The sequence below is a fragment of the Protopterus annectens genome, chromosome 1.part0 (genome assembly GCF_019279795.1).
Source record: "Protopterus annectens isolate FY-2018-M chromosome 1.part0, PAN1.0, whole genome shotgun sequence".
NCBI classification, from domain to species: domain Eukaryota; kingdom Metazoa; phylum Chordata; order Ceratodontiformes; family Protopteridae; genus Protopterus; species Protopterus annectens.
This window is the reverse complement of record NC_056725.1, coordinates 296981354-297008744: the sequence shown is the minus strand read 5'-3', so window position 1 is coordinate 297008744 and position 27391 is coordinate 296981354. Positions and strand designations below refer to the sequence as shown.

The 27391-nt window shown below is 38.5% G+C and overlaps 1 protein-coding gene across 1 annotated transcript in view; it reads left to right on the top strand.

Annotated features, from left to right (window-relative positions):
* Positions 1-27391, top strand: part of PRKCE (protein kinase C epsilon) — a 3007622-nt gene that overhangs the window by 981622 nt on the left and 1998609 nt on the right. The window contains exon 2 of the mRNA XM_044059920.1: positions 9398-9461. Within this exon, the coding sequence (XP_043915855.1) occupies positions 9398-9461 (64 nt within the window). The remainder of the gene's footprint in view (positions 1-9397; positions 9462-27391) is intronic.

The window sequence follows — 27391 nt, the reverse complement described above, 5'->3', positions numbered from 1 at the left end:
TTGGAGGATAGCATCTTGGTTCTGTTAGGGATAGCACGATCCTTGCACTAGTGTAAGTTCTTATAAAGTGCATTTGTGTAGGATTCAGCAGTCGTACCTCTATTGTCTGTCTGCATGGGTGTCGTGAAGTTTGCCACTTCTGTCTTAAGAAGCGTGAAGTTGGCTTTGGAGAATTTTTTACGGTGGTTTCCCTAGTGGGGGTTGGGGTGGGATGTGGATGTCTAGGGTGATTAGCTTGTGGTTGGACCTGACCAATGAGGAGTTGACATCTGGTGTGGAACACCGGTCGCCCATGCTGGTAATGACCAGGTCTAGGATATTGCTGCCCTTGGTGGGGGTGTAGATATGTTGATCCAAGGCATTGGAATTTATGAATTCCAGATAATGTTGAGCAAAAGAGTTGGTACATGAGTAGTTTTCCCAGTTAATGGTGGGGTAGTTGAAATCGCCCATTATGAGGGTGTTGGGTTGTACCCTAATATTTTCCAGTGTATCAAGAAATGAGGCATGGGAATCCTGGGGCATGGTGGAGGATCTCTAGCAAGTTACAGTTTGGATTGCGATCTTGCCCAGAGTTAGTTGCACTTGGATAATCTCGGATGCATTATGCTGAGCAACTAGCCTGGAGGTGTGGATATCCTTAATGAATATGGACATGCCTCAGCCTTTAGTGTTTTGGGCCAGGTTAGGTGGCCGAAAGGTGTGGTATGAATTATAGCCTGGTAATGCAGGGGTGCTCTCTGGAGCCTTAAACTAGGTCTCTGTCACTGCACAGAGGTCAATGTTCTCCATTTTAAGGAGTGCCTCGAGTGAATGCATTTTGAGGTTTAGACTTCTAGCATTGAGTAGCATTACCCTCGGATTTTGCTTGCTTGTACCTGTTAAGGTGGTGAATTTGTCATTTGAACCTTCCCTAAAAAGGCACTATAGGGGTGGCAAAAGCCTTAGCATGTATCCAGAATCCCAAGGGCGACAGGTGCAGCCCATCTCTGGCAAAGTCTTGTGGTCGTTTGATCATGTCATCCCAGGCAGACAGATACTGGATCCCCTTAGAATGATACCAGAAGCCAATTATTGAATTCAGTCGTTTTGTCCTTGTACTGTGGTATCATTCTGCATGATGGCAGGATGCTAATCAGGGCTAGGGTCATACCTGCCTGGGCTACAAGATCGGAGAGCTCCTCCATGTCTCTTTTCATGTAGTCCAGGAAGGTACATCTCAGGTCATTCACACCAACATGGACAATGACAGAGTCATATTTGTACTTGTGGAGTGACCTGAGTGCATGCATTATGTGGCAGATCCTGGCACCCGACAGGCAGCAGACAGTATCTTTCTCCTTGTTTAGCCTGGTGAGTGGAACATCAGTGTGCCTGACTATAGAGTCACTTATGACTAGAGTGTTGGGTACGTTGTTATGCCTTATGGGCTGTGGTTAAGTGGCACACTGAGTTTGTGGGCTATGTGTCATTTGGGTTGTGTTGGGGGGTGGAGGTTGCTTGCTTTTCTACTTCGGAGGTCTCTGTTGCTTGAGCAGATTTTTATTGAGAGCCTGCACGAATGTAGGTATGTGTTTTGTGTTTCTTTGTGTCTGTTTTGGTGGTGTAGGTTTTGAGGGACTATGTGATGAGTGTGGTGTGGTGCAAGTGTTTACTTTCTCCTCTTGACTGTCTAGTCCAGTCTTGGGTGAAGAGAGCTTTGCTTCCAGTTTGGCTATATAAGTGCATCTCTTACAGGTTGTAGTGGTGGGTGGTAGGAGGAGAGGGTTGGCTGTGTACATGAGGCAATTGCTGCATTGCCCCAAGATGTCCAGATTCATCAGGTAGACAGGAGAAAACACCGGGAGCTGACCCTTAGACATGCCTGGATAGGTGCCTATTTGTTAAGTACTAAAAACTGTTTTCCTCTAGACAAGTGAGGAAAGTTGAGTGCTGTAGTAATTTGTGGCTTATTTAGTTCTTACAACGAGTTCTGAACAAGTGCTGAGCTCAGAGAAACAGATTTGAGTGCTAAAACTAAAAATTTGGCTAGTTTTAGGGGAAAATTTAAAGAGCAGACTTTATGGTGCCGGGAGTAGTTTAACCCTAGCTAAGCGGCAATGCATAAAGTGTATTTTTCTTTTTTTCTTTTTTTTTTTTATATAACAGTAGCAAATGAGCAAACATTTAAACAAATTAACCAGTTAACCAATAAAAATCTAAAAACTGAGCCCCATTCCAACAGTCTTCAATCAGACAAGTTCTGACTGCACACTTCTGCCACTAGGGTGCAGGGGAACCTTCTCCAAAAAAAGATGGTCTGGATTAGTGCTCAAGTTATACAACCAAAGCTAGATTCAGCAGGTCTAAATTTAGTCTATGCTACAGCAAACAAGGTGTACCAATTTCAGAAAGAAACAGTTCAAATAAGCAGGCACAATAATCCTTTAACCAGAAACTCCCAGCTCAGAAGGGCAGAATCTACCCTCTCCTCCCACAAGAGTGCAGACCACACCTTCTTAATGTAAAATAACTTGCCCAAAGCCCAAGTGCTTAAACCAGAACTTATACACTTTTAGAATAACAGACACTAAGCCTTCAATCAGCAACTTCCAACTTAGAAGGATGTAAGCTACCTGTCCTGCCACAACAGTGCAGACCACAAACATTCTTAATGTAAAACAACTGGTCTGGAGCCCAAGTGCTTAAACCAAAAGGCTTAGAATAACAGTTACAATTTAATCAGGCTGCTACCAAGCAGTAATAAATGGAGCAGAATAAATACAATTAAGTAATTTTAAGAAGATGCAAAAGCAAAATAAAAGTGCAATTTTTTTCTGCATACATGCTGAAGGGTTTGTCAGATTAGATCAATGAAAATGCTTGTGCTGTAATTATGCAAGAAAATGTGTTAATAGACTATACTAAATGAGTTACTTGATTTACAAAATACAGAACACAAAATACAGTAGTAGTGATACAACACAAAAGGCCCGGAAAGCAGTAATAGTCCGTGATGCGGACATAGGGCTGAAGGCTAAAGATAAAAAAATACTGCTAGCCTGACGGCTAAAGATCCTTGGAACAGGGCTGCAGCAGCTTGATGACTAAGGATCCTGAGACGCCATCCTCAGCAGGTTGATGACTAAGGATCCTGAGACGCCGTCCTCAATAGGTTGATGACTAGGGATCCTGAGAGGACGGCCTCAGCAGGTTGATGACTAAGGATCCTGAGAGGACAGCCTCAGCAGGTTGATGACTAAGGATGCTGAGAGGACGGCCTCAGCAGGTTGATTACTATGGATCCTGAGAAGATGGCCTCAGCAGGCTGATGACTAAGGATCCTGAGGGGACGGCCTCAGCAGGTTGGTAAATAGGAATTCTGACAGGCTTCAGTAAGTTGATGGCTAAGGATCCTGGGAATAGGGCTGGATCAGATTGATGATTAAGGATCCTGTGAGTAAGGCTACAAGTTGGTTGACAACAAAGGATCCTTGGAGTAGGGCTGCAGCTGGTTGATAATTAAAGATCCTGTGACTAAGGCTACATGGATGTCATCCCCTCAGTTTGCAGAACTATTGATGTCCTTACATTCACTGTTGCAGTATTTTTCACTTGTGGGGATTCCCTGCCATGGAAGTCTGACACCGGCTGTTATACCAAACCTACTGTTGCTTTAAGGTATGCCAAATGTCACACATATACTCCTAGTATGACATAGTGCATAAATGTGATGTCCAGACGTACCATCCTGAGAACCTCTTTGTTGCCAGTCCGAATGCATCTCCAGGTCATCAGTGTGAAAGCCTACATTGTTTCTGACAGTTTGAACTCATCTTCATTAACTGGTTGAACACCTACACCTTGTTTTACTGATACTGAGTCATTGCAGATAAGAACCCTGTTGGGGTTTCCTTTTTTCTTGGCTTTTTGTTGCTCTGGGGGGTTAATGTCATCCAGAAAGGGTAAATGCCAGTGTAGGAGACATATTTACCATAACAACTGCCACTGTAAGTGTCTTTTTTTGCTTAGGAGCTTCTCACAACCATACAATGCTTGATTTACCAGGCTTTCATACCAAAAACCCTTCGTATAGTCGGCTTTCTTCCCTTTCTTTGTATCTTGAGAACCAGCAACATAAGCTTCTTGCTAAAGATACAGTGGAAGTAACTTCCCACCCTGAGGGCCAGCCTTTAGGGAAGAAGAAGGTTAGAAAGTTTAGACCAGAATTTTAAGCTGTCCAGCCTCTGCTGGGTGTTTCTCCCGAGGTTGTTGAGAAACCGGAGGCTCGCCTGGCTTTGTTGTCTGTCTCCTCTGCCACAACTGGGTTGGAGGCTGGCAAGGATCCGGCTTGCAGCACATCAAATGAGGCTTTGCAGGCATCCATTTCGGACATTCAGGGAGAATCTTTGCTGATTATTTCCAAGGGGCCTAGGGATGTTCCGCACATTTTAGTTAGGGAGGAAGGCCCTACAATGGTTATTGAATCCTGTCCAGCTTCACAGCCTTCTAAATTTTATAGGGCGGATGTTCCTTTAAAGAAGAAACAAAAAACTAAACATGTTTCTCCTACTGCTAGGGATCCACAGAGTGAGTGTCAGGCCTTTACTCAGGGTTTGTGTAATGCCTTGAGGGCAATAAAATCTCACCAGGGGGTTTCTGTTCCAGCGCCCCCATGGTCCTCTATTCACCTTAAAAGGCTCAGGAAACAGGATTCCTCTGAGGAAGAGTTAGATTCTAATGAGGAATCCCTTGCTTACTCTTCCCAAATTCCTTCTCCTTTAGACTATGGGTCAGAGGAATAGGAATCCAGTAGTCCTGATACTCCCTTTGAGGAAGTTTCATTTGGGGACACAATCACCAGGATGATGGAATTGTTTTAAATGGGATTGTGCTCAGGTCTCTGAAATCAATAAGAGGTACTATGAGGTGTTGCAGATGGAATCTACAAAACCTTCTGCTATTCTTCTTGGTTTGGCTGCTTTGTTGGATCCCTTTTCCCGTGCCTCTAAACCTCCTGATTCTTTGCCACCTGCTCCGAAGAAGCCTGATAAGTTTTATAGGGTGCCTGGGGATTGTACCTTTTTGTACAAATGTTTTGCTGCTGACCCCTCAGTGGTGTCTGTAGCCTCTGACAAGCCCTGTCAGCGGCTTCCCTTGCCAAGTTACTGTCTTCTGATAAAGACAGTAGGACCATGGAAAAGCTAGGTAAGAATGTTTACACTTCAGCTACCCTGGCTTTTAGGGCTATTAACTATTAGATCCACATGTCCAGGTGTGTATTGACGTCTCCTTTCACAGCCTTGTCAGCTTATTTCTGATCTCCCTGACTCTGAGGGTAAAACGTCTGCTGTTTCTTTGTTAGGGACTTCCTGTCAAGTGGCTCATCATTCTATTAAGTGTAGTTATGATGCAGCAGATGCTTCTTCTAGGGCTGCTGCTTTTGGGTCAGTGATGATGAGGTATTCTTGACTTTGGCTTCAACTTTTACCTGATGGTATCAAAGCTAAGTTGATAGTTGCTCCTCTTGATAATAAATATTTGTTTGGGGAAGCAGCTGCTGGTTTGTTTAAGTCCCTTCAGGATAAGGTAAAGGCCTTACAGGAATGAAAACATGTGTTTGTCTCTCTTGTGGGTAAATGTTAGAGAAATTACCCTGATAAGCCAGCCTTTGTTTGCAGGCAATCTCGCCCTTCTACTAAGGGCAAAAACAGTAGCAGATGGGCTCCTCCTGCTAAGGCTACTCAGACTTCAGGGACTCGGAAGTCTTCCTTTCCTGATAAACCAGATGCTGTATGACTATCTGTATCTTCCCAGCCACATTCCTCTTTCTCTTCAGCTTTCTCTTTCTCTTCCTCTTCCTGTTTGGCTTCAGATTACTCAGGATTATTGGTTTCTGTCCATTATTCGCCAGGGGTATTTTGTGGTGTGGAAATCCCATCCCCCTTTTATGGGCATTCCTCAGCCTCCTTGGGAACAACTTCCTTTTTTCCAGAAGTTTTTCGAGACCTTTTGACTCATTGTACTGTCCAAGAGGTACCTGTGTCCCAGAGGGGGAAAGGTGTTTTACTCATGAATGGTTTAATGCCCAGAAGAGAGGGTACTTGGAGACCAATAACAGACCACTCTCATCTAAACATTGTTCTGAAAGTGCTTGTCTTTTGAATGCTGTTCTTTCAGACTCTTTTTTCCCCTTTTGATCTCTCCGGCCTATATGTTATCTCTGGATCTCAAAGATGCTTATCTTCATATTCTGATCCATCCCCTTTTCAGGAAGTTTTTGCATTTCTCTATTGTCTTCTGGCATTTTCAGTTTTCTGCTTTGGCCTTTCTACTGCCCCAAGGGTATTCACCAAAGCATCACTGCTGTGATTGCTTTTTGTAGGCTTCAGGGGATCCAAATATTGCCTTACCTGGATGACCTGCTGATTCAGGCATCCTCTCCAGGGATACTTTTGCAAAGTCGTCATTTTGCCATTTCCCTTGTTCAGAGCCTGAGGTTCACAATAAATTTCAGACAGTCTTCTCTGACTACTTCACAGGATTATGTCTTTCTGGGATGCAGGATTCATGCAGTGCCTATGCTGGCATCCCAGCCTCCTCCAAAAGCTTTGGTTCTCATTTCTTTCTTTAAAACTTTTCTTCCTCTGACCTCCATTACAGCTCTGGGTTTCATGGCATCCACCATTCCTAAGGTCAAACTCCACATGAGCAAGTTTCATTGGTTTCTGAAGTCAGTCTGGCTTCAACATGCACATACTCTAGACTTTTTAGTTCCTCCTCTTTCTTGTCTCAAGAAGGAACATCACTGGTGGATCCAGCAGTTCCCTCTAAATCCAGGGCTCCCTTTTCATCCTCCATTTCCCTCTCAGGAATTCTTCACAGACACTTCAGATGTGGGATAGGGAGCAGCTTTTGGCTTCCTAAAGGTACAGGGGATGTGGTCACCTTGTCAGCAGAAGGAACATATCATTGTCAAAGAGAAGAGAGCTCTTATGCTAGCTCTTCAGGCCTTTCATCCTCTTTAGTCTTAGGGACCTCTCAAGGTATTCACAGACAATACCACAGTGATGTGGTATATAAACAAACAGGGAGGAACAAAATCCTACCTTCTTTGCCAGTTGGCACTCCTGGTATGGGATCTTGCTTTCAAATAGCAAGTGACTCTTCAGACAGTTTACATCCCTGCAGATCAAAGCATTGTGACAGGCAGTCTGAGCAGGTCCTTAACTCAATCCCATGAATGGATGCTGCACAGGGATGTGTTTCTGGACATTGTCCACTACTGGGGTACTCCCTAAGTAGATCTATTTGTCTCCCCTCTGAACAAACAACTTCCTATATTTTGTGCCAGAGTTCCAGGTCCTCTGGTGTGGAAGGTGGACACCTTCTCTTTTTCTTGGAAGGGGATGTTTCTTTACGCATTCCCTCCCCTTCCTCTTATTCCAGAAGTCCTGTTCAGAATTTAACAGGATGCTCCCACAATCTTGTTGGTGACTCCCTTTTGGCTGCGACAGCATTGGTACCCTCCTCTTCTGCATTTAGCCAAGGGCAGTCGTCACAAGTTACCTCACAGGTTGGACTAGACCTACTCACATAAGACAAGGGATCTCTCAACCATCTCCACCTGTCAACTCTTCAACTGACACTGGGTGATAGGATTTTGATTACACATACTCTTTTCTTTCCTGAGGATGTGCTGAGGGTACTGCAGGAGGCCAGGAAGCCCATTACTAGGAAATCATACTTATCCAGATGGAATAGGTTTTTTGTTTGGTGTCTCTCTCTTAACCTGGACCCACTTACTGTGGATGTTCCTGTCATTCTGTCTTATTTGTGTGAGTTGCTCAATGTGGGTTTGGCCTATACTTCTATTTAGGCTCACTTATCAGTTATCTCTGCTTGTCTACCTTTATCTCCTCTCTTAGCTAATAGATTTGAGGCTAAACAGTTAATTAAAGGCATACTTCATATGAGACCTCCCAGGAAGCCTGTTCCTCCTCCCTGGGATCTTAGTTTTGTTTTGGAGAAGTTGACTCAGGCTCCTTTTGAGCCTGCTGCTTCAGTTTCTTTGCAACATTGTTCTTGGAAGACTGTTGTTCTGTTGGCCTGTACTTCTGCCAGATGGCTGTCTGAGCTTCAAGAACTTATGGCTTGTCCTCCTCTTTTGATATTTCATAAGGACAGGGTGTCCTTGTGGACTAATCCTTTTATGCCTAAGATGGTTAATAAGTTGTCACTTAATCAGTCTTGTCTACTTTTTCCCCTCTCCGCAATCTGACAGTGAGTGTGTGCTGCATACTTTGGACATGCATAGACAACTCAGATTTTATTTGGATAAGACTAAGGCTATTAGACAATCTGATCAGTTATTTGTTTCTTTTCATCCTCGGTCCTTAGGATTAGCTGTATCTAAACAAACTATTTCTTCTTGGATTTCAAAGGCTATTTATTTTTGTTACACTTTTCATGGCGAGAGCCTTCCTTCTTCTGTGAAGGCTCATTCTACTAGATCTGTGGCTTCTTCTGGTGCTTTTTTTCAAGGGGCTGGATACCAGTTATGTTCTTAAAGCAGCTGCCTGGGCTTCTGTGCATACTTTTACCAAGTAGTACATGTTGGATGGTATCTCCAGAGCTACAGCTGCTTTTGCTAGGGCCATTCTTCATGGTTTCTTAGAGGGCTCTACTGCTCCTTCCTCCTCTCAAGTTTTTTCTTGAGCTTTGGCACTCTCCCATAAGTGAAGAATACTGCAGCAGTGAATGTAAGAACATAGTATAGTTGTGTAAAATCTTACCATACCGGTAGATGTCCTTTCCCTCACTGCTGCAGTATTCACTCCCTCCCTCCTCCCCCCTAGTCCTTTTCCTTCCTGGATGTACTAGCTACCTCCTGGGTTTCCTTAGACTGGTGTTTCTACCAGGGCAATCAGTTCTGAGGATGGTACGTCCAGATGTCACCTTTATGTCCTACGCTACTGAGGAGCATGTGTGTGACATTTGGCATACCTTAAAACAACAGTAGGCTTATGCTGGCTGACATCGGGCTTCCACAGCACGGAATCCCCATAGGTGAAGAATACTGCAGCAGTGAAGGAAAGGCATGAACTGTTATGGTAAGATTTTTTACAACTGTACTATCTTGACTCGGATGGTGATAAGCCTCTCTGTACCTCATACAAAACAGTCATGGTAACATTTTACATCACTGCCATGATAACTTCTTACATAACTGCTACATTTCAAAATCAGGTATTTTTGAGGGCGTACACGGCACATAAAGTCTTGGGCACCATGAAGAGGTTTGATATGATTTACACAGCTCTTATTTTATGATCTTAACGAAACAGTTTTGAACATATGATTTCATGATAAAATAAACAAAAGTAGATCTAAAATTGTTTTTTTGTTGTAATTACAGATTGACTTGGAACCAGAAGGAAAAGTTTTTGTAGTCATTGATCTTTCAGGATCATCAAGTGAAGGTAAGGCTTGCTAAAGTATTTTTTGTTTGTTTAACCTAATTGCTCAAGTACTTATGTGAGTAATTTGCAAAGGAATAGGCAAAATATTTCCATTTCTTACAAGTTCTTATATCAGCAATCTGGTGTGATCTTTGATTCTGTAGCTGGTTTGCAGTAGTGATGATATTTGTATATGGATAAATTATATCGACCTTGAGTTGTACCAGTGCTGTCTGGTACTGTTGTGCGATAGTCTGCCTTCCTTGTATATCAGGAATATCTTGGGGCTGACCAGTGTTTGAGTTGTGCGAATGAGATAGCAGTTTGTTTCCCAGAAGCCTGTGCCTTTAAATGGTCCAGTGAGATCAGTGAACTGCTTTGCTCAACCAATATAAAATAAAATAAAAAAGTAAAATGAAAGGACTACCAGGCATCATTCCTACAACTAAAAGTTTTCTTCAGTGTGTGGTGTGTACTAATTCAGCAGACATCTTTAAAGTTACAAAACTCAAAACATACTTTCAAAATAAGTAAAGTATGCTTACTTTTTTTTTTTAATTTAGAAAAATATGAATAAATTACTACATGTGTTGTAAGATGCTCAACTTTGTTGTGCAGCACTAAATTTTGTCAGAGTCAGCACACTGGTATCAGTTTAATAACAAAGAACTGGACTAAACTTCACATATTGTATAGAAGATTATGTTAATTAATAGCTCTTGGCACACAGAAAACTGTCTTCTCAAATCTAGTCAAAATTTTTTATAGATCTTTGTTTTCTGGAGTAGTTCAATTGACTGCTTATGCCGGACTGCATTTTTTTTGTGTTTAGATGGGTATTGAATTTTGATAAAAATGAAGCTGCTTTTGCATTGTGATGCACCAACAAGCTTTGATTTCCATAATTATTACTATATAATAATCATTGATAGCTCATTGTTTTAAAAGAATTATTATTATTTTTAAAACCTTTATTGAATTATTACTTGTAACGTAGGCAAATTTATATTTACATAAAAAGTAATCCAAACTGTATTAACAAGTTCACGTTTACAAACATTATACTTCAAATATATTGCTATATATCATATAACCTAAGCAACATTACATAAATTATTCAGTTCCTCGCCTTTTTTTTTTTTTTTAAACAAGAAACATCTATATTAAACCATCACTTAAGTTACAACACAGGCAATCATACATTTATATAAATGAAAACAAACTACACCGACACCATCCTAGTTGCAAGCATTTTTCCTCACAAGTCATACTGACACACTCCCAGCTGTAAACATGATACATCACTTATAAGCTACCCAGTCATTTTCAGTCAAACATTACATAGCTCATTTAAGTCCTGCCTTCTTTTAAACTTCATTCCTCCCCTGTATGGATTGTTCCCACAATTCCCATTTTTCCTATGTAATTTGCTCCTACCCTTTTCTAAAGTTCTCATTTCCAGTTGTTTTGTCTCTGTTTCTATATTCAGTACGTCTAGTATAGTTGGTTTAGATTTTGATTTCCATTTTCTAGTAATTGCTTTTTTGGCAGCTACCATAACTAGTCACAGCAAGGCCTTACCATCTCTAGGCAATTCCGATTCTGTATCATAGCTCTGAAAAATCATCTCCCTCATCACACCGGTCTGCCCACCCAGCATCTCCAACAGTGCATCCCGTTGGGTATCCTTAAAGTCCACCAACTCACTGCACTCCCAGAAAATATGTTCCTGATTACCTCTTTCTTCCTTGTCACACCGCCAACATTTGCTGTCTACCTGAGGAAAAATTCTCTGCAATCTTCTTCTTCTTTCGGCTGCTCCCGTTAGGGGTCGCCACAGAAGATCAACTGTTTCCATTTCTTCCTGTCCTCTGCATCTTGCTCTGTCACACCAACCACCTGCATGCCCTCTCTCACCACATCAATAAACCTTATCTTAGGCCTTCCTCTTTTCCTGTTACCTGGCAGCTTCATCCTTAGCATCTTTTTCCCAATATACTCAGCATCCCTCCTCAGCACATGTCCAAACCAACGTAATCTTGCCTCTCTGGCTTTGTCTCCAAATCTTCCAACCTGGGCTGACCCTGTAACATACTTATTCCTAATCCTGTCCATCCTCGTCACACCCAGTGCAAATCTTAACATCTTCATCTCTGCCACATCAAGATCTGACTCCTGCCTTTTTGTCAATGCCACTGTCTCCAACCCATGTAACATAGCTGGTCTCATTACCCTTTTGTAGACCTTCCCTTTCACTCTTATTGGTACTCATCTGTCACAAATCACTCCTGACACTCTTCTCCACCCACTCCATCCTGCCTGTACTCTCTTCTTCACCTCTCTTCCACACTCACCATTACTCTGAACTGTTGATCCTAAGTACTTAAACTCATCCACCTTCACCACCTCTACTCCCTGCATCCTCACCATTCCTCTGTCCTCCCTCTCATTCACACACATATATTCTGTCTTAGTCCTGCTAACCTTCATTCCTCTTCTCTCCAGGGTCTCCTCAAACTGTTCCCTACTCTCACTACAGATGACAATGTCATCTGCAAACATTATAGTCCACGGGGACTCCTGTCTGATCTTGTCTGTCAACCTGTCCATCACCTTTGCAAATAAGAAAGGGCTCAGAGCTGATCCTTGATGTAATCCCACCTCCACCTTAAACGCATCCGTCACTCTCACCGCAGACCTCACCGCTGTCACACTACCATCGTACATGTCCTGTACCACTCTTACATACTTCTCTGACACTCCTGACTTCCTCATACAATACCACAACTCCTCTCTAGGCACCCTGTCATATGCTTTCTCTAAATCCACAAAGACACAATGCAACTCCTTCTGACCTTCTCAGTACTTCTCCATCAACACTCTCAGAGCAAACATCGCATCTGTAGTGCTCTTTCCTGGCATGAAACCATACTGCTGATCACTAATCATCACCTCCCTTCTTAACCTAACTTCCACTACTCTTTCCCATAACTTCATGCTGTGACTGATCAGTTTAATCCCTCTGTAGTTACTACAGCTCTGCACATCACCCTTATTCTTAAAAATCGGTACCAAAACACTTTTTCTCCATTCCTCAGGCATCCTCTCACTTTCCAAGATTTCATTAAACAATCTAGTTAAAAACTCCACTGCCATTTCACCTAAACACCTCCATACTTCCACAGGTATGTCATCTGGACCAACAGCCTTTCCATTCTTCATCCTCTTCATAGCTATCCTTACTTCCTCCTTGCTAATCCACTGCACTTCATGATTCACTATCCGCACATCATCCAACCTTCACTCCCTCTCATTCTCTTCATTCTTCAACCCCTCAAAGTACTCTTTCCATCTGCTCAACACACTCTCCTCACTTGTGAGTACATTTCCCTCATTATCCTTTATCACCTTTACCTGCTGCACATCTTTACTAGCTCGGTCCCTCTGTCTAGCCAATCGGTACAGGTCCTTTTCTCCCTCCTTAGTGTCCAACCTTTTATACAACTCTTCATATGCCTTATTCTTAGCATTCACCACCTCTCTCTTTGCCATGCACCTCATCTCCTTATATTCTTGTCTACTTTCTTCATCTCTTTGACAATCCCACTTCTTCTTCGCCAGCCTCTTTCTCTGTATACTCTCCTGTACTTCTTCATTCCACCACCAGGTCTCCTTGTCCTCCTTCCTCTTTCCAGATGTCACACGAAGCACCTTTCTAGCCATCTCTCCTACTAGCTCTGCTGTAGTTACCCAGCTATTCAGTAACTCTTCACTGCCACCCAGTGCCTGTCTTAACTCTTCCCTGAACATCACCTCACAATTACCCTTTTTCAATTTCCACCATTTGATGCTTGGTGCTGCCCTCACACTCATCCTCCTCTTCTTGATCACCAATGTCATCCTACAAACCACCATCCTTTGCTGCCTAACTACACTTTTCCCTGCCACTACTTTACAGTCTCCAATCTCCTTCAGACTGGCCCTTCTACATAAGATATAATCCACCTGTGTGCATCTTCCTCCACTCTTGTATGTCACCCTATGCTCCTCCTACATATTCATCACAGCCATGTCCATCCTTTTCACAAAATCCACTACCATCTGACCTTCTGCATTCCTTTGTTTAACACCATACCTACCCATTACTTCCTCATCCCCTCTGTTCCCTGTGTAGATCTGTTTCTGTTTTGGAGAAAATCTTTTTAGACCATGCTAAACTAACTATGAATGTTTGGTGGAAACCTTGTTGTGAGTTTATTCAATATGTCACAGGTTGAGGCAGACAGAAAAAGACAATGCTGTATGGAATATTAAACATAGAACAGTGAATAAGTAAGTACACAGAAGGTACAAGCAAATCCAAACAGCACAGAATGATGTAGTAACTTTAAAATAGGAAGGGGATAGGGACTGGCTAAATTGATCTCACATTAAAATATAGTATGTTAACAAGAATAAACTTTGTGTGCATGGTGTAAATATTTGGGTTATTGTAATATAAGAATATATGTTTTCATTCTGCACAATCATAATATGTATTTATTAAATGGATGCTTTGTACTTTTGTGAAAGTAAAAGATTACTAAAAAAAAAAATATAAATGTTTGGTATCCATATTATATTGGCCTGCAGCAGGTGACCACAGAAGTTTTATAGACAGAGAATATGGGACACTGTATTCTTTTAAGAAATACTACAGTAATTTAATGATCTTAGTATGCTGTGCTACATTTTAGGAAATAATGTATGTATATATATATATATATATATTACTTTTTTAAAAAACACAGATAACTGCTTCATTACTTTTGAATTGTAATTTGTTATTTTTTATTGGTGGTTGAACTATCAAGTACTAAGAAAAAATGTTTAATAAAAAGAATTTAAATTTAAAAATCAAGTTATAATCTATTACATAGTGTGCATTTTATTACACAACCACGTTCAAAGTCTGTGTACTTCTTCAGATGGATTTTCTTTTTTTACCCTGGCATATTAACTGCATCCATCCATACACTGTTAGAAAAGTACACTTTGGCAGTAAATAACAACTGCATGACCATATCTGCCCTTTTCTGCACTTATTAGACAAGCTCTTCTTTAAATTTAATATCAACAGACTACCCACTTCTAATATAACTAATCTGTAAGAGATTAATCCCCTATTTTCCTGAATTCTGTCAGCCTTCTTCTGCTTTACAGACTTTAACACCTATATTGAATTGTTACTTTAGACACAGGCAAACTTGCATTTATATAAAACAAAACAAACCATATTAACATGTTCATAGTTACAGACATTATATATCACATACATGCTTTTATACAATTATCATCATTCCAGCTTTACATAAATTGATCAATTCCTGCCTTTCCTTAAAGCTCAGTCTTCCTCCAAAATATTATTCTGCATGTTTCAATTTATTTCTATGTAGTTTGCTCCTAACCTTTTCTAAAGATCCCACTTCCAGTTCTTTTTTTCTCTGTCACAATATTCAGTGCTTGAAATACAGTTGGTTTAGACTTTGATTTCCATTTTCTAATACTTTTTTTGGCAACTACCAGAATAAACTTAACAAGGCTTTACCATCTCCTGTGCAATTCAGATCCTGTATCCCAGTTAAAAAAAATGTTGTTAGTTACACCCATTTGCATACTCAATATTTCTTACAGAGTACTCTATAGTGATTTTTTTTTAATTCTGCCATCTCATTACAGTCCCAAAACATATGTTTCCATTTACCTCTTTCTTCCCCATCACACCTTCAACATCTGCCATCCACCTGAGGAATAATTATTTGTAGTCTGCTTGGAGTATAAAAGTTACTGTGAAATCACTTCCACACAAAAATCCTAAGTCTTCTAAACCTTATTGCATGTTTGAGAGCCATACATATGTCCTTCCATTGTTTCTTTGTGAATTGCTTATCCAGTCTCTTTTCCCAATATTTTGTAAACTCCTCTGATTGATTCTTGTAGTTATTGTGCAATATTTTATATGCCCTACTAATTATCCCTTTTTTAAACAGCAGCTTCTGTTCTAGACTCAAATAAAAACTAAAAACTCTACCAGACGAAGTCTTTCACTTAGGATTTCCCTATCCCTTTCTTTTTGCCTGTACTGTGATATAGGGAAGTCATTCTCTAGCCTGCAATCCAAATGTTATCTTGGCCTTTTCCCGTTCTGTTACCTTTCCCTCTCTAGTTATTTGCTCTCAATACCCTGTTCTTTTGCCAGTTTTCTCCAGTAAATTCCACCCCGTGTTGCCTATTCTCTGTACCCCTAATTGTAGTCATCTCTATAGGCAGAATATTCTTTCTCCATTCTCGCAGTGGCTTAGTTCTTAGAATGCTTTCTAACGCTTTATGAATATAACATTCTGTATGGCTGCTGTTATTCTTCATAAGGATCTGCATCCAAAATCCAATTCTCTCCTTATTTCTTGAATTGCCCCCTTGCTTTATTATCAGCCCTCTCCAGTCTGAATTATTACTTTCTGCTTCTGTTATCTGTATCAGCATTAACTGTGTAGTGCTAAAGTATCCCTTCTAATCAGGTAATCCTAAACCACCTTGTTCTATTGGAAGGATCAGCTTATCCCACTTGACCTTTACCATCTTTTCCTACTAGATAAAATCCTTCAACTCTTTATAAATTACTGCCCACAACTTGTCTTCTGGTTGGTAAAAAATGCTGCCCTAATAGAAACACTTTTAACCTATATAAATAAATACTTCATTTTATTGTGTCCCCATAAGTATGGGTTTTACTGAACCAATTCATGTGTGGGCACGTAGTTTACAGCTATAGCCTTGGCTTTGTCTGCATTAGTTTTATAGCCCCAAAAAAGTTGGAACTGTAATATAATGTTATACAACACCATGATGTCTTTTTCTGGTTTTATCAGGTACAAAAATAATATAATTTGCAAATAAAGCCAACTTTTCTTGATTACCATAACATTTATATCCTTCAGTTTCTAAGTCCATTGTTTTTTTTGCCACTGGCTCTAAATATAATGTAAGTAACAAATGAGAAATAGGACACCCCTGCCTGGTTCCTTCTATTCAGGCAGAACTATTCATAGAGAAACTCTTCTGCTTAATTCTTGCCTCCAATCACTCATATGTCCTCCTAATTAACTGTATTCTTGTATCTGGGAATGCAAATGCTTCCATTGCCCTTCTGTTATAATCCCAGCTTACTCTGTCAAATGCTTTCTCCACATCAAGACCTACCAGCAACAATAGCATTTTCTAACATTCTGCTTCCCTCTAGATCTTCAGTGTTCTATTAATGTTGTTAAATTTTTGCCTTCCCTCCACATAACCACATTAATCAATATCTATCAATGCTGGCAACACCTTTGCCATTCATTTAGCTATTATAGACATAAACACTGGATAATCATGGTTTAAAATTGAAATGGGCCTAAATGAAGATGAGTCTGATGGGTCTTTACTTATTGCAGTCATCACAGCTTTTTTCTAGGAAGTTGGTGCTTCTCCTCCTTTTAAAATACTGTTAAATAAAACATTTCAGATCTTTATCACTTTCCTCAATCCTAGCTTCCAAACCTCCGTAGGAGTACCATCTATTCCTGGAGACTTTGCTGCAGATTGATTATAAGTCAACATTTTTATCTCATCTCCTCTTATCTTAACTGTTAATTGTTGAGCCCCATCTACCTCTAACCTTGGCATACTTAAGTCTTCCATTAATATTTCCATTTGCACTCTTTCTTAATTTCCACATTCCTTTGATTTATACAAATTTTCATAATACTTCTAAAATATCTTTAATATCTTCACAGGACTTCTGGTTATTTTTTCTTGTAATAGGCTCCCTAAGTTTGGCAACAACTCTGTTGCATAAGTTTTTGTGCTCATTTTTTGTGCTCTGGAGTTATTATCAAAACACAGTTGCTTAACAACAATCTTTCTAAACTCTTATATGTTATCCAGATACTCTCTTATCTTTTATTTACCATTCCCCAGTTGTGATTGTTCTTGTTCTGTGAGATTTCCCTTCTTCTTATTTCTTAACCATATCTCTTTTTCTTTTATTTCTGCCCTATTTTAAACTCCATTTTGATTTTATCCCACACACTATTACTTCTGAAGAAATTTCAATCTTCTCTAATAGTGCCTTAAATTCCTGTTTTTAACAGGTACATGGGGAAGCGCCAGTGTCTCATTTTTCTACTCCATTACCTTGCATTTTTATTTTAGTTTTTATTGGTGAATGAACTGAAATAGTTATTGGATTTGTGTTGAAGCTTCCAAGTGTTCCTGTGAAATATAATTTCTGTGTAGTCTAGCCCAGTTATTGCACATTGGGATATAATATGTAAATTCTCTCCAGCTTCCTACTACTGAAGTTGCATCTTCCATACCAAATATTTTCATAAATTTCTTCAGAAGTTTACACTGTCTTGGTATATTTTTCCTTTTATGTCCCCAGGTACATTCACACTGTTGCAAATCAAGTTCCAGTCCTCACCTATAAGTAATATTCCCTGCTGGAAGCTGGTTAGTTTTCCTAAAATTTTATTAAGCTCCATAACAGCAGTTTTAGGTGGAATATAAATACATGCCAGCATAATGCTAGCCTCTTCCCTTGCCAGTAGCCTCTTACTACCACAATTCCGTTATTACCTTTCCCCCCTCTTATATCACTATTGGAGCTGCTCTTTCAGTTAGTATAAGTACCCCCCTTTTCCTTTGTCCCTGATATTCTTCTGAGTATCCATCCTGCTATCCCTTCATTATCAAGTTCACATGCTCTCTTCAGTCCTGTAGCATTTCTATTTGCACTGTGTTTTTTAACATAATTCAGTACTCTTACCTTTTTGTCTATAGCTGTAAGGTCATTTGCTTTCCAAAATGTGTTTGGGGTAGCCATTATGATAAGAAGTTATTATTTTCGCCTATTGATTATGACAACTTTTTTTAAATGTCTCTTTCCAGCTTTTGTGTTACGTGCACTCACTAATGTTTGGCAGGTCAATCCCATATGCAGCTGTTTCTTGTCATCTTTGATTGCATCTATCTCACATTTTACAGGCCTTTTTGTTTTAAAGAAAACCGTCGGGGGAAAAAAAAACAAACAAACACACCCCAAAATACTTCCTTAACCTGTTAACTTAAAGCAAGCACACATAACTATGTACATCTTCAAATAATGAAGTCTAAACCTCCTGATAGGAACAATTGCCCTAAACCGACAGCTGTACATACAGGCAAAACTTAACCTAACATTAAGGTTATCCATGCCAAGTTGCGTGTTAAAGGCTGTGCTCCTACTTTCAATAATTTCTGTCTGTTGATGTCTTCATTCCCCTCCCAAGTGTGAAAAACAGCTTTTATGCTTTCAGGAAACATTAACCTTTAGCCTTAAAAAGTGTTCTGGCTTTTATTGCTTCTCCTATAGTTAGCTTGTCTTCATGGAAACATAAGCACCAAATGTACATATAGCTCTGCAAACTTAACTTACACTGAGCATTTATTTGTCAAAGGAAAACTTTTTATTACATCCATTGTCCTCTTATTTACTTGCATACACAAAAAAACGTGTTATTAGATTAAGCCAAAGGCCTAAATTCAGGCATTCACCTATACAAAAGAAAGGGAGAACATATCATGTCTACATATTTTATCATTTGTACACTTTTACATCCTACCCCCCACCTCAACAACTCAAAACTACAGCATATTAATTTAAACATGCTTTTGTCCAGCCTTTCTTCTCTTTTTTACATTGCAATGCTTGCATTTGTAAAAACCATAAAAGAAGAAAAAAAACTCCTACTACTTTAATATCTTTTTCACATATGACAATGACTGAAAATACTTTGACATGCAATTTGTATCTTGAAATGTCCCATACAAATACTGTTAAGGACAAAAAACGGTCTACTTACAGTTACTTTTCTTTTCTTTTTTTTTACTTCCTCCTTCCCTTCAGTGTCCTTCCAAAGATTTATGACATGAGGTGGGGCATATGTGTTTCAGTCCCCTACAACTTTAGCAAAGTCAACAAAAGTACAGTCTTTCCACTTTTTCTTGTGAAGCCATATTTCACAAATGTGATTGATGCTTTATAGTTTCACATTTATTCACCAATTTCAGTATTGCTGGTCTTCTTCCTGTTCATCTCCAACTCCTAACCCCAGTTCAAGTCCAAGGTATTTCCGATTCTTTTAGTCAGCTTCTGTGCTTATTTTCTGTCTATCAAGCATTTTTGGAGCACTGGAAAAGGCTAACCTGGCAAAGTTTCCCTATAACTTTATTGTCAGACGAATGAGAAGCAAAGTCCCCTTCTGTCTGATGGGTCACTTTTTTTTCTGGGCAGACTTTTGTATTTCCTCCTTAGCTTGTTCTGATTCAAAAAATGAATTTGATCCTCCAGGAAAATGTATTCTGAAGACAGCTGTGTACAGCAGCTTCAATCTCACATCTGCCTCTTGATATTTCCTGATTGTTGGGTAAAATGTGCTTCTCTTCTGCCTGGTGTAGAGTGAATAATCATTTTCTACAAACACTGTACTGTATCCAGTTTTTAATACTTTGTCCTTTTGCCAGGATCAATTCTTTCTGCTGGTAAGGTTGCATCAGTTTACAAATCCTGCTGTGGAATACCAGTCCAGTTGGTTATTTGTACTTTCATAAATTCATAAAATTAATACATCCTGAGATTCAATAATGCCTACACCAAGTGTACACTGTTCGGAGTGAACAGACAACACAAGCATAACTCTCATCTTCTTCCTCCTAATTTTAGTTTTCCTACTGATTTTCTTGCAACTTTAAATACTGAGAGGGGTTCATAAAGGTTACCACAAAGTGTAGACTATATGTACACTTAGTATAATCTTTCTGAGTGACTAGAAAGTGGAAAAAATGCAGTAGAGATGTTCTTGAATACAGATTGTGTAATGTTATTGAATCTGGCTCACACTCTGTTCCTTCCAGTTTTTCTGGTACAACAGAAAATCTCATGTTTTCCGTGTGTGCTTTGTCCCCTAATTCAACCATTTTTGAAACAGTTCTAGAGAAGACTTGTACTCTGCCAGCCTTTCCTAATTTCAAGCTCTGATTTCTTCAGTTTTATCAGTTCATCTGAATAGCTTTTTAAATCTTTATCCATTTTTCTATCCTGTTGTTATTTGTGTTGATATAGTCCTTTGATGTTTTTAATCAACTCTGAGCACATTTGATTTGTCCTTTCATCTAGTTTACTGGAAACCATGTATTATATCAAAGGTGGAGCTTGAACTGCTTTTTGCTGAACAGCTGCAGGATTTTTCCCAGTTAGTGGTTTCACTTCAGCTTTTCTAATTGATTTTCTTTCAGGCTGTTTAAGTTTTCTCTTTGCTGACATCCAGAGAGTGTACGTTCTTGCCAGGAACTGAATTTACTTATACAGTTTCTAACCCTTATATCTCTGTTTCATTTTTCATACTGGTAGAGCTGAAATCAACCTGATGATCAGTGTGCAGCCATCTTGAAAGTCATTTAAATTTTACTCTTGAGTTGATGTTATATTGCTGTCCAGTATAAAATAAATGCAAGTTAATTAATCATAAGATTAGAAGAGCCTTGGCGAGAAGAACACATACTTCAAAAATGGGACAAAAGATCAGAAGTGCCAATGACAATCTATAGCAAATTATTACAGTATGAAATTTCATAAAGTGATAGAATAGTGTTTTTGTCTTAGACTTTGTGTAAACATTAGACTGTTACAAGAAATAAGACTTTCATTGTGTTTTGCCAGTGAAGTTTGCAATGGTTTCAAAGAGCTGATCAACTGAATGAGCTTATTTAAATATGTTCTCATTTATAATTCCTAAATGTGCATTAGACAGAAGGCTGCATTCTTAAAGCTGTACTGTAAAACTTTGAAACTGCAGGCAGTATTAAGGGCAGTTAGTGGATGATTACATTACGTTCAGTTGTTCATAGTTTTAATACTAAGCTAACTGCCCTTGCGAGCCATTTTTTTAAGCCTAGCCAATTATCCCTTGTGAGACTCAAACCCTGCACCTTGGGTTGTAAGGCAAACACTTTAGCCATTAAGCCACCCTCCCAACCCAGCAAGCATTTCTAGTGTAAATACAGTACTTACTCACTCAGTTCAGTTTATGGAAATTCTATAAAATATTCGTAGGACAACTTGAAATGTGTAAAAGCAAGGTTAAATAAACATTCACAATTATTGTTAAATGCTATGTAATTCTCCATATTCTTTTTCATTCTCAATTAAAGGATGTTCTGTAAGGTATTATCCTTAAATTCCAGTTTAGATTTTAAAACATATATACGGCTTATGTTATGTTACTCCTGTTTTTCCAGTTTTCTTTTTTTTTTTTTTACTATAACCTCCCCTACTTGTTCATGTCATGGCTAACTGATTGTCTAATATTTTTAAAACTGATGTAGGCCAGCAAAGTTCACGTGGTTCTACTATGAATCATCTAGTTTTCTTCAGGTGAAGATGAGCACAAATATCGCTTCAACTAAATGTAAAATATAATAGCTTTTTTTCCAGACAGTATAATCCTCTGCACCACCTGTGATGGAGACTTTGCGTCCCCTTACATCTTATGTATTCTAAGTGTGCACAATCATGGAGAAAAGTCTCAACTTCAAAAAACTGTGAATCATTGCTGACTTCTTCTCTCTTTCTTCTGTTCCCGTTAGGGGTTGCCACAACGGATCATCTGTTTCCATTTCTTCCTGTCCTCTGCATCTTGCTGTGTCACACCAACCACCTGCATGTCCTCTCTCATCACATCCATAAACCTTATCTTAGGCCTTCCTCTTTTCCTCTTACCTGGCAGCTCCATCCTTAGCATCCTTTTCCCAATCTACCCAGCATCCCTCCTCAGCACATGTCGAAACCAACGCAATCTCACCTCTCTGGCTGTCTCTCCAAACCGTCCAATCTGAGCTGACCCCCTAATATACTGATTCCTAATCCTGTCCATCCTCGTCACACCCAGTGCAAATCTTAACATCTTTAATTCTGCAGTAAAAAATAGTACAGGCAATTATTTTTTTTTGAAAACTTGTGATTCATGAGGCATGATCTGACCAGTTGTGATTTAAGAATTACACCCTGTTCCACTTTTTATTCAGCCACTCATGTGCGTTATCTGAGTAAAGATTGTTCTATGAGTTTTAATGATTCTTTGCTGTTGTTGGAGAGAGCATCATTCCTCTTCTGTAGTTGACCTAATTTTCATCTTTAAATCATTTTCTAAGCTCCAGTGTATTTATTTGTTTATTTACTTACTCACTGTTGACTGGGTTTGTCCCATTAGGCCAATTTCCTGTTTTCATGGGAGGCCCAAAGTGGTGTTTATATTAACTAGGGGAAATTTGGCTAGTGCATCGGAGAACTTTGCCTAGTTTTTTTTAAATAAATATTTTGGGTGCTTTTATATCTAGGAACCAAATGGAAAATGCACCAAACAAGCTTGTATATGAACTCCGTTTATTGCAGTAAAAGCACACCAAGATTAAACGCTTTCGTTTTTCACATAGAAGACTTCTATGTGAAAGACGAAAGTGCTTAATCTTGGTGTGTTTTTACTGCAATAAACAAAGTTCGTATACAGGTTTGTCTGGTGCGTTTTCCATTTGGTTCATGGTCTTCTGTTATTCGCACTGCCCAAGATATTTGGATTTTGTCTGCTTTTATATCTACTTGAGCTATCTCAAGCTGATGGAACTTTGATTTAATGTCTCATCCAAAGGATGGCACACTCAGGAGTGCAGTACCTCCCTTAATGCTGCACTGCAGTGTCATTATTGGAAAATGAATCCAAGTACTTGGTATGGGAATACATTCTTCTGATCTTCCAGCATCAGATGTGTGTGCGCTACCTGTTGAGCCACTGACCTGCCCAAACTAAATCTCTTTGATTTTTGGAAGTCTTCCTCTGTCTTTATATGTTTTGAAGTGGTTTGTGCGTCATGCAGACCATCATGTGCCAAGGAAAATGCTCTGGTAATATCCTTTTCTCTCTTGTGAGTTCCTTCCATTTCTTAATTGTGTGTCCTGTTTAGATTTTTCCCTTCTTCTTGGCTGCCTTAGGTTATCTTGGAGACCACTTCTTGTGTTTGTCTTCTGTTCGATTCCCATTTCATATCTATCAATTTTTTGCTCATTTCCAGTAGTGCTTCTCATTGTTGAATTATCTTCAGTCATTCTTTTAAGAAATTAATTGATTTCTGCATTTTTGTAACTAAATCTTTGTTTTTTTTTTTCTTTCTAAGTGTCCATTAATGTTGAACGGTAAAATAAAAGATGTTAGAATTCCTGTTTTTGTAAAGTTCTGTTCTTTCTGGATACATTTTCTGTCTGGTGTGTATGACTTTCTTTGACTGGTTATCTGTTTTGAATTATGATGCTGTATGTTTACCATTTTATTCCTTTTGGTTATATTTGCAAGCTACTACTCTTGTTTGGTAAGAGTACGTGTGTACTAAAACAGATGTTGGACCTTTTTTATCTGCTAATTCAGTATCAGCTCTGTATAGTCTTTTATTTCCACTTCCTATGAATCTATGAATTTTCTAAGTATTATGGTATTAGCAGTGTAGCCAAAATTGTCTGTCTCATAAAGGACCAAAGTTCATCTTTCCTATCTTCTGGTATCACCAGCTCTTTTGTATTCTGCCTTTTTGATGTACTATAGCTTATTCTGACTAATTATTTCTTCCTGAAGATGACAGACGTCTTTCTCTATATTTCTAATCTTTTCAGTAAATGTATTAACATATTTCTGGATTACAAAGACTTCTGCCTTTATCTAATTCAGCAGTTCCTGCTGTTTTGTTGCTGTTCTGTGGTAATCAGTTCAGATTTCACAGAAGTTAACTTCCTAAATAAAATTATAAATTTGTCATCCTGTAAAGCTCCAATAAACATTTTCATGTCCATTTCTTTAACTAGACAACATAATTGTTTTCCCATTTGTTCTCCACAAAATTACTTTACAAAATCGTGTCAGGATGGGTTATGCTTATAGTTTGTTAGAATTGAGGCCATGTTTCCCCAAATCATTTTTTTTTCATTAGCAACACAGGCTAGTATTTATGTTCCATTGCCTCATCCTCTGAAGTTTTTACATCTGTTTATGGGTGTCTGTTGTAGTGACTGATGTAGCAACCTCAACAAGTAGTGAAGTATTTTTTAGCATATATTTATTTGTTGATTTTGTTTCTTCTTGAATGCTAATCTGAGTAAGAATGCAACTTTATTATGAGTATTGTGTTTGACTGCTTTCCTACCTATTATGAAGATTACTTATATTTTTGCATACTACAACATCTTTCTTGAGATTTAAGAAAAGTATACATTATAGAGAGACTTTTTGGATATTGCACTTAAGAAAAATGCTGTTGGAGCTCTTGAAACAACATTATATAAGAAAGCAGTAAAAAAATGCACACATTTAGCTAGAGATAGTATGCATCCCAACTTCATGTTTGATAATATCAAAAATCAAATGGTATGTGTATGTAGATTAAACACAGAAGATGAGGTTATGGAAACACAATTAGAACAAATGGAGATTGACTTCTGTAATAGAGGTTATAATAAGGATGTTAAACATAATATTTTGAAAGATAGACATGCTTTATATTCGTCTATTTTTTCTAATACTAGCAATATACAAGTTAAACAAATGAAACCGAGGGACAATACTTGCAGATACATTTTAGCATATGACCGTAAAAAAAAAAATGTCAAAAATATTATTAGACAATATTGGCCCGTTCTTTTCCAGGTTCCAGAGCTTAAAGACATCTATGAAGCAGGACAAGCATTTAGTTATAAAAGGAATGATAAACTCTGTTATAAGAAACACGTAAAAATAACAGAACAGATAACAAATAATAATAAAGGAATATATAACTGTAATAAGTGCACTTTTTGTAAATACAGATACGAAAAAAAAAAACCTACAGTTCGCCCATTAACGGGAAAAACATTTTATTTACAAGCTAGTGGTGATTGTGATTCTAAATATATAGTATACATGGCTAAATTCTGCAAATGTCCTGCTTTCTATATAGGAAAAAATAATTAAAAATTTAAGGAGAGAATTTGTAGCTATATATCAGAAATAAGAAGACAGAAAATTAACAATGCTTTATGTAGACATATTTTATATACAAACAATGCACTTACTTTTACATTTGTAAGTTTGTATGTAATTCCAATCTACATTAGCGGAGGTGATAGGAAAAGTGTGACAGAGAAGAAAGCAATTGGATTTTACGTTTTAATGCCCAATGTTCTCCAGGATTGAATGATGTTTTTAGTCTTAAACCAATTTTGAACGATGTGCATAACAAAGTTTAAGCAGTAGTTATTTTTGTACATGTACATGTTCTTTGTACATGCTTATTTTTGTATATGATTTTTTGCACGTTTCTCTCCCTTTTTATACATCTTTTATAATAGAATAATTATTTAATTAAGTGTTCTAATTGTTTTAATTGGTTAATTGTATCTATTATATATGAAGTTTTAGCCTTTTGTCTCTTGATGCCTGAAGAAGCAGTTTTTTTTGTATGAGAAAGTTTTACTTGTGAATTGAAATAAACGATTATTGCAATAGCTACTTGTGATCTGTGGCTTCTTATGGTTCCAGAGCTTTGATTTTGCTATTGTTCCTGTTTTTACTGCTACTGGATTTGTGCCCCAGATACTTTTATTGCAAAGATTATTATGTAAGACATTTTAGGTAGAGTAGTCCCTTGATTGTTGTTTTAATTTTGATGCAGGAACTGTGATGCAGCTGATGTATACTATGTAAGCATCATTGTGTGTAAATAAATAAAAAAAAAAAAATAAGAATGACAAAGTGAGGTATAGTACTTTCTACCTGCCAGTGTAACACAGCTGCCAGACTCCAGACTGTTCTCAGCTACTTCTTATAAAATCATCATTTCACGTGCTTATTCCTATGCTTAACAGGACTGATGCTTTACAGTCTCCCATTTAGTCACTGATTTCACAGTGTTGCTGTTTTTTTTTCCTGATTCTGTGCATCTCCAAACATCAGGTCACTGGTTCAAGCCCAACATACTCCTAGTTTTTTTAGTCAGCTCCTGGATGTTTTTTCTATTACTCTAGCATTTTTCATTGGAACATTGGAAAAGGTGTCACTGGCAAAGTCTCTGTATGGGCTTTGTTACTGCCAGAAGAATGAAAAGCAAAGTTTCCTTCTGCTTTCTGGCTAAACATTTTTTCTTTCTTAGTTCTGCATCCAAAAATATATTTGATCCTCCAGGATAGTATATTCTGAAGAAAGCTGAATATAGCAGCTGAAATATCATGCCTGCTGTTTGACGCACCCTGCTTGCTGAGATAAACTTGCTTCTCTTCTGCTTGGTGTACTGAGAATAATCCTTTCCACAAATATTGTGTTGTCCCCAAATTGTAGTAGTTTTCCCTACTTCCACAATTTTGTTAGGAGCAACTCTTTCTGTTAGTATGATTGTAGCTTTAATAACACAGGTCTTGGCTGCTTTCTCATGGCCATGTTTGGGGCATTTACATGATGTGCCCTTTCAATTAACAAATCCTGATTTGGAACACCAGTCCCATTGCTTATTTGTACTTTCATAAAATGAATGCAATCTGTTCCTCCCAGTTTCTCTGGTACAACACTGCTATTTTTAAAATGGCTGTTCTTGAGAAACCTCATGTTCAGCCAGATTTTTCTTTCACTTTAATGACTAATTTTTGCATTTTTAACAGTTTATCTGAATAGATAGTTAAATCTTCTTCTATTTTTTAGCCTTTTGTTAGTTGTCTTTATATATTCCTTCAGTGTTTTACATATTTTAAACACTTCAGAGTACATTTAACTTATTTTTTCTTCTAAATTACTGGACACCATCTCCTGTACCAAAGCTGAACTGCT